The sequence below is a fragment of the Babylonia areolata genome, chromosome 15, assembly GCF_041734735.1.
Source record: "Babylonia areolata isolate BAREFJ2019XMU chromosome 15, ASM4173473v1, whole genome shotgun sequence".
NCBI classification, from domain to species: Eukaryota; Metazoa; Mollusca; class Gastropoda; order Neogastropoda; family Buccinidae; genus Babylonia; species Babylonia areolata.
In genome coordinates this window covers 958760-979613 of record NC_134890.1, presented here as the reverse complement: position 1 = coordinate 979613, position 20854 = coordinate 958760, and the positions used below count along the sequence as shown (strand labels likewise).

The following is a 20854-nucleotide window of genomic DNA, read 5'->3' as shown; positions in this document are numbered from 1 at the left end:
AAACACATGTCTCTTTAATTAAGTGAAAGAATTACAGGTACAAACATGTCTGTTTAAGTAAAATAATTACAGGTATAAACATGTGCCTGTTTAAGTAAAATAATTACAGGTATAAACACACACCTGTATAAGTCAACTAATTACATGAAAAATACACACCTGTACAAGCAAAATAATAACACGAAAAACACACGCCTGTTTAAGTAAAATAATTACAGGTATAAAATCACACCTGTATAAGCAAAATCATTACAAGTGTTAACACACATTTGTGAAAGTAAAATAATAACAAAAACAAACACATGCCTCTACAAATAAAATAATTACAGGTATAAACATACACCTGGCTATGTAAGTAAAATAATCACAGGTACACACAGAAAACAAAGGTGACAGTAAAATGATCCATGAAAAAACAACACCTCACTGAAAATGTGTGGCATACAGAAGTAGCAATCACATTGTCCTCAAGTAACAACACCTCATTGAAAATGTGTGGCATACACAAGTATCAGTCACATTGTCCTCAAGTAACAACACCTCATTGAAAATGTGTGGCATACACAAGTATCATCACATTGTCAAGTAACAACACCTCATTGAAAATGTGTGGCATACACAAGTATCGGTCAAATTGTCCTCAAGTAACAGCACCTCATTGAAAATGTGTGGCATACAGAAGTATCATCACATTGTCCTCAAGTAACAACACCTCATTGAAAATGTGTGGCATACACAAGTATCATCACATTGTCCTCAAGTAACAACACCTCATTGAAAATGTGTGGCATACAGAAGTATCATCACATTGTCCTCAAGTAACAACACCTCATTGAAAATGTGTGGCATACACAAGTATCAGTCAAATTGTCCTAAGTAACAACACCTCATTGAAAATGTGTGGCATACACAAGTATCGGTCAAATTGTCCTCAAGTAACATCACCTCATTGAAAATGTGTGGCATACACAAGTATCATCACACTGTCCTCAAGTAACAACACCTCATTGAAAATGTGTGGCATACACCAGTATCAGTCACATTGTCCTCAAGTAACAACGCCTCACTGAAAATGTGTGGCATACACAAGTATCATCACATTGTCCTCAAGTAACAACACCTCATTGAAAATGTGTGGCATACACAAGTATCAGTCACATTGTCCTCAAGTAACAACACCTCATTGAAAATGTGTGGCATACACAAGTATCATCACATTGTCCTCAAGTAACAACACCTCATTGAAAATGTGTGGCATACACAAGTATCATCACATTGTCCTCAAGTAACAACACCTCATTGAAAATGTGTGGCATACACAAGTATCATCACATTGTCCTCAAGTAACAACACCTCATTGAAAATGTGTGGCATACAGAAGTATCATCACATTGTCCTCAAGTAACAACACCTCATTGAAAATGTGTGGCATACAGAAGTAGCAGTCACATTGTCCTCAAGTTGCATACATCTTTTTTCCTTTCAGTCTGTTTTCACAGTCTCTGTTTATGGTGAGATGTTATTTTGCTATAAAATGTTCATTTTACCTTGATGATCCTATGCCTAATTTGTTTAACTCATTAGGGACGGCCATTTTTTCCCCTTTCTTTCCCTAGACATCCTAGAGGATATGTGATGTGGAATGCGTGTCTCAATGGCCCAGCCTGTAGTCCTTGCATCAGAAATACTGTCTTTTGCCTTTGCCCACTTCTTCAATCTTGAAACATTCTGTTGACGGGCGCAATAGCCGACTGGTTAAAGCGTTGGACTGTCAATCTGAGGGTCCCGGGTTCGAATCACGGTGACGGCGCCTGGTGGGTAAAGGGTGGAGATTTTTACAATCTCCCAGGTCAACATATGTGCAGACCTGCTAGTGCCTGAACCCCCTTCGTGTGTATATGCAAGCAGAAGATCAAATACGCACGTTAAAGATCCTGTAATCCATGTCAGCGTTCGGTGGGTTATGGAAACAAGAACATACCCAGCATGCACACCCCCAAAAACGGAGTATGGCTGCCTACATGGCGGGGTAAAAACGGTCATACACGTAAAAGCCCACTCGTGTGCATACGAGTGAACGCAGAAGAAGAAGAAACATTCGGTTTCAATGATGAAAGCAGCGGTTAGACACCTATTTCGTCATTCATTAGGAGAGATTTAACCTTCATTCTCTTTAACAGACTGGTATTGTTTTATATCACCTTCACAGCCATATTTGTTCAATATACAATTTGGTATGTTACGCAAGTATACACGCGAACAAAAAATATGCATGGGTGTATGCATAATGGTGAGTGTGTGTGTGTGTTGTGGGGGATGTATGTGTGTGTGTGTGTGTGTGTGCATGAGAGTGTGTGTGTGTGTGTGTGTGTGTGTGTGTGTGTGTGTGTGTGTGTGTGTGTGTGTGTGTGTGTGTGTGTGTGTGTGTGTGTGCATGCCATATTAGACAGTGGAAAGGTGACACTTTCAATGGTCTTTCTTTGCTGTATACAAGTCAGTTGTGTGCCTTTTTGTTAATCAAATATGTGGTACACAAAATCATATTGCAATCTGTCTGCATCACAGACTTCACCACACTTCATTTCTCTGAGATGATAAAGTTATTATGACTGTGACTGTGGAAACCAGTGGGCGACAGCTTACAGGTCAGGCTGTCAGTCGCTGTGCTCTGTTCGGACTTCCCCTCTTGATCGCACTGCTTTCATCAGCTACTCTTTCATTTTGTGCTTTTGTCTTTGATTTGTATGTGCACCTTATAACCTGCTACTGCTGTATCGTTAGAATTGTTATCTTGAAAAAATAAATGTGGAGGGTGCATCTATTCTTCTTCTTTGTTCGTGGGCTGCAACTCCCACATTCACTTGTATATCACACGAGTGGGCTTTTACGTGTATGACCGTTTCTTACCCTGCCATGTAGGCAGCCATACTCCATTTTCGGGGGTGGTGCATCTTTTAATCCGAGGCACTCTGAAGTCAGTAAAAATACGGCAACACAACTGAATGTTGACTCATTCAGCCAGGAGCCTCAACATTGCCCTGGCTTCAAAATTTGTTTCACTGAAACGGTTTGTACATTCCTACAAGTGAATCAACTGCAAGGAAAAGGAACCAACTGATTTCTGGATGTGTCTCCATCTAATCTGGAGAAAAAAATGTTTATTTTCAGCATTTTCTGCCACATCAATATGTCATGGAAGCTTACTGAGGCTGTGAACTCCCCAAGTGTTGAATGGGTTAATGAAACAGAGCAACAGTAATCAACTCCAGAAAAGGTACGTAAACAATGGGTTAATGAAACACAGCAACAGTTATCAACTCCAGGAAAGGTACGTAAACAATGGGTTAATGAAACAGAGTAACAGTAATCAACTCCAGGAAAGGTACGTAAACAATGGGTTAATGAAACAGCAACAGTAATCAACTCCAGAAAAGGTACGTAAACAATGGGTTAATGAAACACAGCAACAGTAATCAACTCCAGGAAAAGTACGTAAACAATGGGTTAATGAAACAGCAAAAGTAATCAACTCCAGAAAAGGTACGTAAACAATGGGTTAATGAAACAGAGTAACAGTAATCGACACCAGAAAAGATACGTAAAGAATGGGTTAATGAAACAGAGTAACAGTTATCAACTCCAGAAAAGGTACGTAAACAATGGGTTAATGAAACAGCAACAGTTAACTCCAGGAAAGGTACGTAAACAATGGGTTAATGAAACACAGCAACAGTTATCAACTCCAGAAAAGGTACGTAAACAATGGGTTAATGAAACAGCAACAGTAATCAACTCCAGAAAAGGTACGTAAACAATGGGTTAATGAAACACAGCAACAGTAATCAACTCCAGAAAAGGTACGTAAACAATGGGTTAATGAAACAGCAACAGTAATCAACTCCAGAAAAGGTACGTAAACAATGGGTTAATGAAACAGAGCAGCAGTTATCAACTCCAGGAAAGGTACTTAAACAACTATCCCACACTGCCACCCACCTCTCGGGAAATGATCTTGGCAGTGATGACATCACACTCGTCAGACAGTGCGATGAAATCTCCAAACGATGACATTCTGTCTGCACCTGTCAGAAGTAAGTATCAGTTACCAGTTTAGTTTTACACACACCACTCGCTATAATGGTTTAACTCTCTACGGACAAAGGAATGCATGAGCATTCCTACATAAAATGTATTTGGTTTCAGACGACAGAATGGAATAGCATTTTCAAGAAATAAAAATCCATCACTGGCTGTACACATGATTTTGTGATTAGCCAAGCAGAGTGGGCTATTCTGGGTCACTCCACAATCGAATGGTATGATTGGTCAGCCTGCCATGTGTGGCCCGTCTCGCACACACGCTGACAAAGTCACTGACCAGTCGTCTGCTCGTGTGCCAGCCTGTTAGCAAAGCGGGCTCTTCTCAGAATGTTGTGAAGCAAACAAGGCAGCGACGGCAACGTTTTAGGGTTGCCGAAGTACTTCAAATGCTACAAACTGAAGGGTCGGACATTGAAGAGGTGGATGATGATGAAGAAAGCGAATTTCATGCAGAAAGCGAGCATGGGTATGGTGATTCGGGTGAAAAATTGGCAGTATTTTCTACATATGGCAAAACTGTAAAAATAAGATGAGAAACTTGATTTTTTTTATATATGTAATAGCTCAACACATAATAAACCAGTTCTGAAAGTTTCATTTTCTTACTCTGTATTTTGTATTTTTTGTTATTTTTTTCCAAACCCTTACAAATGGGCCGTCTGTGGGGAAAAGCAAGGGAGAAAACTTGTCGACCCGAGTGAGTTAAGACGCTGGTCCGCCAACACAGAGTCCGAGAAGGTCTGTGTTCAAATCCCAATCCTACTCTCACCCTTTCTCAAAAGTTTGACTGGACAATCGAACCGAGTGTCTAGTCATTTGGATGAGATGATAAAATGAGGTCCTGTGTCCAGCATGCACTAGGCACACTGAAAAAGAACCCATGGCAACGAGAGCGTTGTCCTCTTGAAAAATTCTGTGGAAGAAATCCACCCAGACCGGTAAATATATATATATACACACACACACACACACACACACACACACACACACATATATATATATATATATATATATATATATATATATATATATACATATATATGCACTCAAGGCCGGACTAAGCGTGTTGGGTTATGCTGCTGGTCAGGCATCTGCCTAGCAGATGTGGTGTAGCGAACATGTATTTTGTCTGAACGCAGTGACACCACCTTCAGAAACTGAAACTGAAATCATAACACACGTATGAAGCTGAGAAACGTTCTTTTTATCTCACTCCATGCTACACTACTATAGTGAATTTTTCTCTATTTTTCACAGTACTGAGCACATAATATAAAAGCAATATTTGAAGAAATCATGACTTGTTTTTTTTTTCTTCTTCTTCTTCTTCTTCCTTAGTTTCCACAATCAAAATATGGATGAACAGAAATGAGATAATCACTATTAACATATAACAGCAGTGCACTCATTACAGTCGAGAAGTGCTATTTCATTTTCTCCGTTCCATCACGAAAGAAGAAATGAAAAGAAATACCATTAACACTTTCATTAGAGCACATGTACACTGTACACGTCTCACATTACACATACACTGTGCATGTCACACATTACACACATACACTGTGCACGTCACACATTACACACACATACACCGTACATGTCACACATTACACACACATACACCGTACATGTCACACATTACACACACATACACCGTACATGTCTCACATTACACACACATACACTGTGCATGTCTCACATTACACACACATACACCGTACATGTCTCACATTACACACACATACACTGTGCATGTCTCACATTACACACACATACACTGTGCACGTCACACATTACACACATACATGGTGCATGTCTCACATTACACACATACACCGTACATATCTCACATTACACACATACACTATGCATGTCTCACATTACACATACACTGTGTAAGTCTCACATTACACACACATACAGTGTGCACGTCTCACATTACACACACATACACTGTGCATGTCTCACATTACACACACATACACTGTGCATGTCTCACATTACACACACATACACCGTGCATGTCTCACATTACACACACATACACTGTGCACGTCTCACATTACACACACATACACTGCATGTCACACATTACACACACATACACTGTACACGTCTCCATTACACACACATACACTGTGCACGTCACACATTACACACACATACACTGTGCACGTCTCACATTACACACACATACACTGTGCATGTCACACATTACACACACATACACTGTGCACGTCTCACATTACACACACACACACTGTGCATGTCACACATTACACACACATACACTGTGCACGTCTCACATTACACACACATACACTGTGTAAGTCTCACATTACACGTACACTGTGCACGTCACACATCACATACACATACACTGTGCACGTCTCACATTACACACACATACACTGTGCACGTCTCACATTACACACACATACACTGTGCAAGTCTCACATTACACATACACTGTGCACGTCTCACATTACACACACATACACCGCACGTCTCACATTACACACACACTGTGCATGTCTCACATTACACACACATACACTGTGCATGTCACACATTACACACACATACACTGTGCATGTCTCACATTACACACACATACACTGTGCAAGTCTCACATTACACACACATACACTGTGCACGTCTCACATTACACACTGTATCTCACATTACACACACATACACTGTGCAAGACTCACATTACACACATATAATTCAAACAGGAATGGTAGCCAAGTGGTAAAACATTAACCTTGGAAGCAAAAGAACCTGAGCATACAGGTTCAAATCCTACACTCAAGCATTTCCTCCCCCTCCACTGAACGTTGAGTGGTGGCCTGGATGCTAGTCAATCGGATGAGACGATAAACCAAGGTCCCTTGTGTAACTTGCACTTAGTGCACGTAAAAGAACCCACAGCAATGATATGGTTGTCCTTGGCAAAATTGTGTGGCCAAATTCACCGTAACAGCAAAAGGAACACAGATCCAGGCAGGGAAAATGATTCAGAAAGGGTTGCACTGCACTGCAGTGATACCCAACATCAGTCCAGAATTTCACACAGAGAAATCTGTCGTGACAAAAAGTAACACAGTCCACCTACGCTGCGCGACCCTCGTGACCCCCAATCAAGGAGGGTGACCCGCAGTGACCTCACCTCGAGCCCTGGCGTAAGCGGCAGCAAGGGGAGACAAGTCGGAGAGGTCGTCCACCTGACACAGCTTGGCTTCCTCTGCCGACAGGGGCGTGCCCACCGCCGCTCCTGTTGTAGTGTGCACATGCTTTTCACTCACTGACCTCTGTGTGTGTCTGCATCCACATGCACACACACACACACAGCATATACACTCCGGCCACTTTCCCCATATCCAGTTCATTGAACCATCATCTTCCTTTCAACTTCCTCCTCTTCAACCTCTTCAACCGCCCCCCCACCCCCCACCCCCACCCCCATCCCATCCCCAAATCCAACCAGTCACCCCACCGGCAACCCACCCAACACTTTTTTTTTCCTCATTTAATGTCACTCTTTGCACCCACACACACCTCCACCACACCCCTCCCAACACACAGCTATACACACCACCATCACCACACACCCACACACGTCTCCACCATCACCACACCTCTCCCAACACACAGCTATACACACCATCATCACCACACACGCACACACATCTCCACCACCACACCTCTCCCAACACACAACTATACACACCATCACCACACCCACACACACCTCCACACGCCTCCCAACACACAGCTATACACACCATCATCACCACACACACACACACACCTCCACACCCCTCCCAACACACAGCTTTACACACCATCATCACACCCACACACATCTCAACCACCTCCATACCTCTCCCAACATACAACTATACACACCACCATCTCCACACACCCACACACATCACCACACACACACCCACACCCCTCCCAACACACAACTATACCACCACCATCTCCGCACACCCACACACACCTCCACACCACCACCACACCCCTCCCAACACACAACTATACACACCACCATCTCCACACACCCACACACATCACCACACACACACCCACACCCCTCCCAACACACAACTATACACACCACCATCTCCACACACCCACACACATCACCACACACACACCCACACCCCTCCCAACACACAACTATACACACCATCTCCACACACCCACACACATCACCACACACACACCCACACACATCACCACACACACACCCACACCCCTCCCAACACACAGCTATACACACCACCATCTCCACACACCCACACACATCACCACACACACACCCACACCCCTCCCAACACACAGCTATACACACCACCATCTCCACACACCCACACACATCACCACACACACACCCACACCCCTCCCAACACACAGCTATACACACCACCATCTCCACACACCCACACACATCACCACACACACACCCACACCCCTCCCAACACACAGCTATACACACCACCATCTCCACACACGCACACATCACCACACACACACCCACACCCCTCCCAACACACAGCTATACACACCACCATCTCCACACACCCACACACATCTCCAAACCACCACCACACCCCTCCCAACACACAGCTATACACACCACCATCTCCACACACCCACACACACTCCACACCACCACCACACCCACACACATCACCACACACCCACGCCCACTGACCAGCAGGACTGACGTGTTTGAAGGAGGCTGCTGCAGGCAGAGAGGCGGCCTGTTTGAGGTCCGTCACCAACTGCCAGGCGTTCAGCGCATCGCACAGGTTAATGAACCCAGGCGACCCATTCTTCACTGGCACCAAAAACACAGCAATCGTCACATCAATATGTCGTGGGTCTGTCTCACCTATACTTCACTGACACACCACACACATCGTCACATCAATATGTCCTGGGTCTGTCTCACCTATACCTCACTGACACCACACACACATCGTCACATCAATATGACCTGGGTCTGTCTCACCTATACTTCACTGACACACCACACACATCGTCACATCAATATGTCCTGGGTCGGTCTCACCTATACTTCACTGACACACCACACACACATCGTCACATCAATATGTCCTGGGTCTGTCTCACCTATACTTCACTGACACCACACACACATCGTCACATCAATATGTCCTGGGTCTGTCTCACCTTTTCTTCACTGACACCACACACACATCGTCACATCAATATGTCCTGGGTCTGTCTCACCTTTTCTTCACTGACACAACACACACACATCGTCACATCAATATGTCCTGGGTCTGTCTCACCTATACCTCACTGACACACCACACATCGCATCAGTATGTCCTGGGTCTGTCTCACCTATACCTCACTGACACACCACACACATCGTCACATCAATATGTCCTGGGTCTGTCTCACCTATACCTCACTGACACACCACACACATCGTCACATCAATATGTCCTGGGTCTGTCTCACCTATACCTCACTGACACACCACACATCGTCACATCAATATGTCGTGGGTCTGTCTCACCTATACCTCACTGACACACCACACACATCGTCACATCAATATGTCGTGGGTCTGTCTCACCTTTTCTTCACTGACACAACACACACATCGTCACATCAATATGTCCTGGGTCTGTCTCACCTATACTTCACTGACACCACACACACATCGTCACATCAATATGACCTGGGTCTGTCTCACCTATACTTCACTGACACAACACACACATCATCACATCAGTATGTCGTGGGTCTGTCTCACCTTTTCTTCACTGACACAACACACACATCGTCACATCAATATGTCCTGGGTCTCTCTCACCTATACCTCACTGACACCACACACACATCGTCACACCAATATGTCCTGGGTCTCTCTCACCAATACCTCACTGACACCACACACACATCGTCACATCAATATGTCCTGGGTCTGTCTCACCTATACCTCACTGACACACCACACACATCGTCACATCAATATGTCATGGGTCTGTCTCACCTATACTTCACTGACACACACCACACACACATCGTCACATCAATATGTCGTGGGTCTGTCTCACCTATACTTCACTGACACCACACACACATCGTCACATCAATATGTCCTGGGTCTGTCTCACCTATACCTCACTGACACACCACTCACATCGTCACATCAATATGTCGTGGGTCTGTCTCACCTATACCTCACTGACACCACACACACATCGTCACATCAATATGTCCTGGGTCTGTCTCACCTATACCTCACTGACACACCACACACATCGTCACATCAATATGTCATGGGTCTGTCTCACCTATACCTGACACCACACACATCGTCACACCAATATGACCTGGGTCTGTCTCACCTATACTTCACTGACACACCACACACATCGTCACATCAATATGTCCTGGGTCTGTCTCACCTATACCTCACTGACACACCACTCACATCGTCACATCAATATGTCGTGGGTCTGTCTCACCTATACCTCACTGACACCACACACACATCGTCACATCAATATGTCATGGGTCTGTCTCACCTATACCTGACACCACACACATCGTCACATCAATATGTCCTGGGTCTGTCTCACCTATACTTCACTGACACACCACACACATCGTCACATCAATATGTCCTGGGTCTGTCTCACCTATACCTCACTGACACACCACACACATCGTCACATCAATATGTCCTGGGTCTGTCTCACCTATACTTCACTGACACCACACACATCGTCACATCAATATGTCCTGGGTCTGTCTCACCTATACCTCACTGACACACCACACATCACATCAATATGTCCTGGGTCTGTCTCACCTATACTTCACTGACACCACACACGCCGTCACATCTTCTTCTTCTTCTTCTCCTTCTTCTCCGTTCGTGGGCTGCAACTCCCACGTTCACTCGTATGCACACGAGTGGGCTTTTACGTGTGTGACCGTTTTTACCCCCACCATGTAGGCAGCCATACTCCGTTTTCGGAGGTGTGCATGCTGGGTATGTTCTTGTTTCCATAACCCACCGAACGCCGACATGGATTACAGAATCTTTAACGTGCGTATTTTATTTTCTGCTTGCATATACACACGAAGGGGGTTCAGGCACTAGCAGGTCTGCACATATGTTGACCTGGGAGATCGTAAAAATCTCCACCCTTCACCCACCAGACGCCGTCACCGTGATTCGAACCCGGGACCCTCAGATTGACAGTCCAACGCTTTAACCACTCGGCTATTGCGCCCGTCTCACCGTCACATCAATAAGTCGTGGGTCTGTCCGACCCATACTTGCTATGGAGTCAGTCTAGCTGTGCCCCCCTGTCTGTATGTCACCTGTGGGACACTGGCCATGTTCAGGGTGGCGCACACAAACCCAAGGCTGCCTTCATGAAACATGAACAGGAGTTCCTATTTTCCAAGATGTGTCTATTAACTGATTAACCACAATAACAGAGTAAGTACAAAAGCAAATTCCCACAAACAATTTGAGGAATTCATGAAATCTAGAGTTAATTGAATACCAAAAAAAAACTGACTGTGGAAAAGGGCTAAGAAAAAAACCCAACAAACTGATATGTCCACGTATCACATGTTCTTCATCAGAGCACCAATCAAGAATCACCTGTGATAGGCAGGGTGAGACAAGGGGGAAAAGAGTCATTACAAAAGAGAAAAAAAAAAGACCTGACATATCCACATAACATCACCTGTTCTGCAGGAGAGCACTAATCAAGATTCACCTGTGACCGACACCTGACGCAAGGTGGAAAAGAGCTATTAAAAACGAAAAAAAAGAATTGACATAGCCACACAATGTCACCTGTTGTTCATCACAGCACTAAACAAGAATCACCTGTAAGGGGCAGGTGAGACAGGGTGGAAAAGAGCTAAGGAAAAAAAAAAAAAAAAAAAAAAAAAAACCCGACAATGTCGTCAGTATCGGCGGATTCGTGGGGGGCTGTTGTTTGAGGGACGTGGTGGCGGTCTCCACTCTGGGAGGGACGCTCACTCAGTCTGGCTCCGCGACTAAGCCATTACTGTCGTTAGTAGGGGGCTTAGTAGGTGGTGTCCTAAGTATGTAAAATCAGAACAGGCACCACTGAACACCACCGAAGTGACTCAGCAGCAGTGCAGGGTCTCCTCTGGTGTGTGGCCTCCTGGCGACCTAACATCAATGGTTCCCTGTGGACTACCGACGCTGGAACTGCGACGGACAAACCTGGGTGTGGCTGTGTATGGGGGAATCTAAATGAGCGGCGTGGGAGTAATGCCAATGAAACAGTACAGATGATGGGGCAGGAAAAAAAAAAGAAAAAAACCTGACATATCCACATACTATCAGCTGTTCTTCAGCAGAGCACTAATCAAGAATCACCAGTGACCGGCACCTGAACTAGCAAGGAGGAGACGGATTTATCATGTTTTAACTCATTCTATACTGCCCGATAACTTCCTTCATTATACTCTCTGTACCGGCTGTTTGTTTATGTTACAAGAAAAATATCTGAAAAAAGAATGCAATTACATACAGTAATGAAATTTTGTGATAATAGGAAGAACAGAATGGACTAAGTTTCAAAGCACTCAATTATTGACTGATTTATCAAATTTTGAAAAAAAATCCATGTTTTTCACAACTGACAAAGGGGTGAGTTTTTCTCATATAACAGAAATTTTACAAATGTGGTCTTTTGTAATCATAGACACTCCCTAATTGTCAACTGAAAGGGCAAATATGTATGCACAGCGGATATCCACTATAGAATCAGTTTGCATTCGACTTTGAGCCACAGTACTTGCCGAAGTTGACGGAGACGCCATCTTGTCGAGCGAGCGAGCGAGAAGGGTGGCCGTACGCTCGCATGTGTTGTATTCAAACAAAGGCATTTACAGCCACAATAAAAGTGTAGGTGCACTTTTGGATGACTGTAGAACAGAGCTGTGCCGTTTAGTTTTGCACAAAACTGTTAACCTATGAACTGTAATTTTTTTTTTAACTCATGGTACACTTTTGTGGTAAGCGTTGTGTGCATGAGGTACACTATAGCATACTTTAGTACAGAAAGAGTTAAAGACAACAAGAGAGGCAAGACTCACTTGTGATAAATTAAGTCCCATTAATTACAGAGTAATTTCCTTTTTTTACTATATGCACCAAAACGTTTGCAAAATAAATAAAAATTCCATGCTTAGCAAAAGAAGTTCCTGTTTGAACAAAAAATGATAATAATGACTCCTCTTGTTGTTGTGTCAGAGGTCAAAGTGCCAAGTTTAGAGAATACAAAAAATATAAATATAACAGTAAATGCAGTTTACATATAATTAGCCTTCTTTATTTATTTTTTTGTGCTCATCCCAGAGGTGCAATATTGTTTTAAACAAGATGACTGGAAAGAACTGAATTTTTCCTATTTTTATGCCTAATTTGGTGTCAACTGACATAGTTGCAGAGAAAATGTCAATGTTAAAGTTTATCACGGACACACAGACACACGGACACACACACACACACACACACAACCGAACACCGGGTTAAAATATAGACTCACTTTGTTTACACAAGTGAGTCAAAAATGGGTCTAACTCCAACAACGTAGGGTGAAGGTTAAAACAACAACTGATGTATCTACATACCATCACCTGTTGTTCAACAGAGCAGCAAACAAAGAATCACCTGTGAGGGGCAGGTGAGACAGGGAGGAGAAGATCTGGGCAGGTTTCTGGTGGGGGTTCATCCCGTAGCGCAGGGACAGCTGAGCTGTGCCCGAGCCGTACTCTCTCCGGAAATAGTCCGATATGGCCGCATCGTACTCCGCAGTGTGGCTGAACGCCTGCACGCATCGCATCATCGTTACCAGGTTTTATTCATTCCACCCCACAGCTACACGCCTGATACAACTCCCCTGGACCAGCTCTACATGAGACCACTGCAGTAGAAAGTAGGGTTGTTCACTAAAACGGCAAAAATCAATGGAGAACTGTTGATTTAATCGGTCAAACAAAGCTTTGCTTCCTTGCTTCTGGAATCTGTAACTGGTTCAGTTTACAATGCTGACTGTACCAAGCAAGACTAAACAAAATTAAAACAGTGTGTTGTACGAGAACACTGATACCAGGGCCACAGGGGAAGTAACCGTGGTACCAGTTGACTTGTACCTGGAGTAGAATTAGCTGACTCTTTCTGTGTGGACAGCCCTCCCCGGCACCAAACAGTTTAGATTCAACGCTCTCAGTTACACAGTTAGGTTCATGTCAAAACAACACAACCCTCCCCAGCACCAAACAGTTTAGATTCAACGCTCTCAGTTACACAGTTAGGTTCATGTCAAAACAACACAACCCTCCCCACCAAATAGTTTAGATTCAACGCTCTCAGTTACACAGCTAGGTTCATGTCAAAACAACACAATCCTCCCCAACACCAAACAGTTTAGATTCAACGCTCTCAGTTACACAGTTAGGTTCAACGCTCTCAGTTACACAGTTAGGTTCATGTCAAAACAACACAACCCTCCCCAGCACCAAACAGTTTAGATTCAACGCTCTCAGTTACACAGTTAGGTTCATGTCAAAACAACACAACCCTCCCCACCGAACAGTTTAGATTCAACGCTCTCAGTTACACAGTTTAGATTCAACGCTCTCAGTTATACAGTTTAGATTCAACGCTCTCAGTTACACAGTTAGGTTCATGTCAAAACAACACAACCCTCCCCGGCACCAAACAGTTTAGATTCAACACTCTCAGTTACACAGTTTAGATTCAACACTCTCAGTTACACAGTTTAGATTCAACGCTCTCAGTTACACAGTTTAGATTCAACGCTCTCAGTTACACAGTTAGGTTCATGTCAAAACAACACAACCCTCCCCACCAAACAGTTTAGATTCAACGCTCTCAGTTACACAGTTTAGATTCAACGCTCTCAGTTACACAGTTAGGTTCATGTCAAAACAACACAACCCTCCCCACCAAACAGTTTAGATTCAACGCTCTCAGTTACACAGGTTCATGTCAAAACAACACAAATGACTTGTTCCCTTCTGACTTCGTCAGGGGGCAAAAGTCATGGTTCTATTGCCAGGTAAACTGGCTGCAGCTGTCAAGATGTGTTACAATGTCCTTTTAACTTGACCTCTCTATGTCGACTGAAGTCAACAATGGCACTGAGCTGTCTGGCTGATGAAGGTTGCAGCAAAAGAGTTAACGCTACAATAGGTATGTGATGCCCATGTACATACTGTGTAAAATGGAATTTTTTTTTACAATGCTTCAACTTCCATTGCCATATCATGTATCTATGGTAACACATACGTTTTATACTTCCATGTTTATATCATGTATTTATGGTAACACATACATTCTATACTTCCATGTATATATTATGTATTTATGGAAACCATACATTTTATACTTCCATGTTTACATCATGTATTTATGGTAACACATACTTTTTATACTTCCATGTTTACATCATGTATTTATGGTAACACATACATTTTATACTTCCATGTTTATATCATGTATTTATGGTAACATATGATTTTGGTCCTTTCATGTAGTTTATTCTATATGTAATACATGAACTTTGATTGCTCTTGTACAGTTATAAATTTGCCTTATATATTTACGCCATTCAAATGTTACTAATCTTTGTTTCCAGAATGGACATATTCAGACATCCTGTAATTTTTTTTTTTTTTATACACTTCTAATTATTTGTTACTGACTCAGTATTAAGACAGAAATTTTATTCTGATAACACACGGTCTGCCTTTAGCCAACAATATTAACCCTTTCGCTGCCAGGAAAATAAGATTTAAGTGAAATCTATTTGCCAGGGTTTTTTCACAAAAAACGGGTCTAAATTTTCAAAAAATTCTGTGCTCTTTGTTATTGGAGAAAGACCCATAAAAGTATATATTTTCTGAAAGGGAAATGAATAAAGAATACAAAACACATGATGTTTTCCCATTTTATGCATTTTAAGTGACATGCTGTTGTTTTGAAATCAGTGTTTTGTTTTTTGTCACATTTTCAACTTGTTCATTACAAACATTAGTCTGGTAATTTGCACAAAAATATCATTTTCTGGACAAATGGATATCTGCACACACAAAATCATACTAGAACAGCCACAATATAAAAAAAAAACTGAAAAAGAAATAGATGCATTGTGACTTCTGCAAGTGATAATATGAATGTGAGGCCACGCCCCCTCAGTCTCCACCCCCCTCCTCTTCACCCCTCTCACACCGTCACGTCATCAGACCGTGTTGGCTGAGTGCCAAGAAAATAGCTCATATGGTGCCCTGCTAAAAATTCGTCTGCTAGAGTTGAACAGCCTGCATCACTCACTGATAGTTGTATCTTGGCCACTCTCTTGATTGCTCCCTTTATTTTCTATCAAATCGTCCTATAAATGTTCACCACTGTCTTCTCCTTCGAATTTATGCTCCAATTCTTTCTGAGCATTAGCTAAAGAAAGCAATCTTGGTTGATTTAGTTCGTCACGATCGCGTGTCTTGAGCACGGCGTCAGTCCGACATTTTGTTGAGCAAGCGAGAAGAGGAGCCAGGCAAAGACTGCGGCCAGTAACCCAACCAAAACGTTCAAATAAAGGACTGCCTTATGACGCAGATGGTGTTTCTAGCTATGAATAGAATCCAGAAAGATTCCCCAAGCTAAAGCTACCAGCATTTTTGTCAACGAACTGAATGCAAAGCAGGGAAAAGTCAGAATATTTCGATGACGAGTTATCTCGTCATGCAGGCAGCGAAGCATACATGCTTGCCATGACGAGTTATCTCGTCATGCAGGCAGCCTAGGGGTTAAAGACAACACTCTACCACTATAATCAAAATTAGTATCAAATTGAAGGTTGAAGTGCACAAATGACTTTAAACAATAACTCAGGCAGGAAACAAAAATGTCAATGTAAATATCATCAATCACACTGGACACACTGACAGAACACTGGTCAGTATGAAGACCTGACCACTGTGAAGAAAAGGAAAATGAGATGGTATGCCCACATGACAAGATCCGACAAGCTCTCCAGGACCATACGAACAATGACAAAAAGGAAAACGTTACGGTATGGCCACATGACAAGATCCAACAAGCTCTCCAGGACCATATGAACAATGACAAAAAGGAAAACATTACGGTATGGCCACATGACAAGATCCGACAAGCTCTCCAGGACCATATGAACAATGACAAAAAGGAAAACATTACGGTATGGCCACATGACAAGATCCGACAAGCTCTCCAGGACCATACGAACAATGACAAAAAGGAAAACATTACGGTACGGACACATGACAAGATCCAACAAGCTCTCCAGGACCATACGAACAATGACAAAAAGGAAAACGTTAAGGTATGGCCACATGACAAGATCTGACAAGCTCTCCAGGACCATACGAACAATGACAAAAAGGAAAACGTTACGGTATGGCCACATGACAAGATCTGACAAGCTCTCCAGGACCATATGAACAATGACAAAAAGGAAAACGTTACGGTATGGACACATGACAAGATCTGACAAGCTCTCCAGGACCATACGAACAATGACAAAAAGGAAAACGTTACCGTGTGGACACATGACAAGATCCGACAAGCTCTCCAGGACCATACGAACAATGACAAAAAGGAAAACGTTCGGTATGGACACATGACAAGATCCGACAAGCTCTCCAGGACCATACAATGACAAAAAGGAAAACGTTAAGGTATGGACACATGACAAGATCCGACAAGCTCTCCAGGACCATACGAACAATGACAAAAAGGAAAACGTTCGGTATGGACACATGACAAGATCCGACAAGCTCTCCAGGACCATACAATGACAAAAAGGAAAACGTTAAGGTATGGACACATGACAAGATCCGACAAGCTCTCCAGGACCATACAATGACAAAAAGGAAAACGTTACGGTATGGACACATGACAAGATCCGACAAGCTCTCCAGGACCATACAATGACAAAAAGGAAAACGTTACGGTATGGACACATGACAAGATCCGACAAGCTCTCCAGGGCCATACAATGACAAAAAGGAAAACGTTACGGTATGGACACATGACAAGATCCGACAAGCTCTCCAGGGCCATACGAACAATGACAAAAAGGAAAACGTTACGGTATGGCCACATGACAAGATCCGACAAGCTCTCCAGGACCATACGAACAATGACAAAAAGGAAAACATTACGGTATGGACACATGACAAGATCCGACAAGCTCTCCAGGACCATACGAACAATGACAAAAAGGAAAACGTTACGGTATGGCCACATGACAAGATCCGACAAGCTCTCCAGGGCCATACTTCAGGGGAACAGTGCAGGAGAAATGGAAACAAGACAGACAACGAAATAACTGGGCAGACAACATCACCGAGTGGACAGACAGGAGCTGTGCCAGAACACAGGCCCTATCCCACAACTGCCAGAAAAGGAGACAGTTTGTGACGCATTCAGCAGAGCAGGGCCCCCCCACTCCCAAACCGCCTCCCCCCCCAAGCCAGGTTATAGAACCAGTGAATGACATATTGACAGCACAAGTACCAGCTGCTCCTTTAAACAGTTTCTCTTTCAACTGACTCATCTACTCTCAGCTTAAAAACCATGACAGAACTTGATGTGTGGATGATCCAGCGTGCTGGGTGACACACCCACCTTCAGGGCCAGGTGTTTACGGGTGTCCAGGGTGGTGTCTTTGTCAGGGGAGTTCTGTATTTCCTCCAACACTCTGCAACACGTCAGTCACATCACAGCACAGCACACCACATTACATCACGTAACACACATCCTGCACCACATCAGTCACACCACACCATACCACATCACACATCACACCACACAACACATCACAACACATATCACACCAGACCACATCACATCACACCAGACCACTTAATACCACATCACACGTCACATCACACTTCACACCAGACCACACCACATCACAACACACATCACATCACACCACATCACATAACGCCACACATCACATAACACATCACACCACTCATCACATCACAGCAGACCAGACCACACCACATCGCATAACACCACACACCACATCACACCACACATCACATCAGACCAGACCAGACCACACCACACCACATCACACCACACATCACATCACACCACACATCACATCACACCAGACTACACCACACCACATAACACCACACATCACATCACAGCAGACCAGACCACACCACATAACACCACACACCACATAACGCCACATCACATCAAAGCAGACCAGACCAGACCACACCACATCACACCACACATCACATCAGACCAGACCACACCACATCACATAACACCACACATCACATAACACCACACCACACACATCACATAACACCACACACATCACATAACACCACATCACAAAAACCAACATACTGACCACTTCAGTTTCCCAAGGTGTAACTGCATTCAGACAAATCCATACATGCTACACCACAACTGTCTGACCAGCAGTGTAATCAAACACACTCCTCTGGTTTTGAGTGCTTGCAGGAACATTTGTGTACTTAGCATGGATTTCTTCCACAAAATTTTGCCAGAGGACATTGGTCGCCATAGGTTCTTTTACAGTGCACAGAGTGAGTGTGCTGAAAACAGTACCTCGGTTTATCTTCTCATCCGATCGACAAGATGCTCAGTTTGAACTTCCAGTCAGACTTGAGAGAAAAAGTGAGACATGGACTCAAACCCAGACCTCCATGGATTCTGTGATGGCTGGTAAGCATCTTCACCATTCTGCCACCTTCCTCCTGGACACTGAAACGGGGGCACAAGCAGCACCTGACACGTATCTGTCATAATCGTTAGGATCACGCACCACAGTCACCTGACACATACCTGTCATAATCGTTAGGATCACAGACCACAGTCACCTGACACATACCTGTCATAATCGTTAGGATCACACACCACAGTCACCTGACACATACCTGTCATAATCGTTAGGATCACACACCAGTCACCTGACACATACCTGTCATAATCGTTAGGATCACAGACCACAGTCACCTGACACATACCTGTCATAATCGTTAGGATCACAGACCACAGTCACCTGACACATACCTGTCATAATCGTTAGGATCACAGACCACAGTCACCTGACACATACCTGTCATAATCGTTAGGATCACACACCACAGTCACCTGACACATACCTGTCATAATCGTTAGGATCACACACCACAGTCACCTGACACATACCTGTCATAATCATTAGGATCACAGACCACAGTCACCTGACACATATCTGTCATAATCGTTAGGATCACACACCACAGTCACCTGACACGTATCTGTCATAATCGTTAGGATCACACACCACAGTCACCTGACATGTACCTGTCATAATCGTTGGGATCACAGACCAGTCACCTGACACATACCTGTCATAATCGTTAGGATCACAGACCACAGTCACCTGACATGCACCTGTCATAATCGTTAGGATCACAGACCACAGTCACCTGACACATACCTGTCATAATCGTTAGGATCACAGACCAGTCACTTGACACATACCTGTCATAATCGTTAGAATCAAAGACCAGTCACCTGACACATACCTGTCATAATCGTTAGGATCACAGACCACAGTCACCTGACACATACCTGTCATAATCGTTAGGATCACAC

The 20854-nt window shown here is 43.6% G+C and overlaps 1 protein-coding gene across 1 annotated transcript in view; it reads right to left on the bottom strand.

Moving 5' to 3' along the window:
* LOC143290351 (bifunctional purine biosynthesis protein ATIC-like) overlaps positions 1-20854 on the bottom strand; it is a 49762-nt gene that overhangs the window by 16222 nt on the left and 12686 nt on the right. The window contains 5 exon segments of the mRNA XM_076599714.1: positions 3997-4082; positions 7274-7378; positions 8828-8953; positions 13829-13985; positions 18848-18920. Coding sequence (XP_076455829.1) covers positions 3997-4082; positions 7274-7378; positions 8828-8953; positions 13829-13985; positions 18848-18920 — 547 coding nt within the window.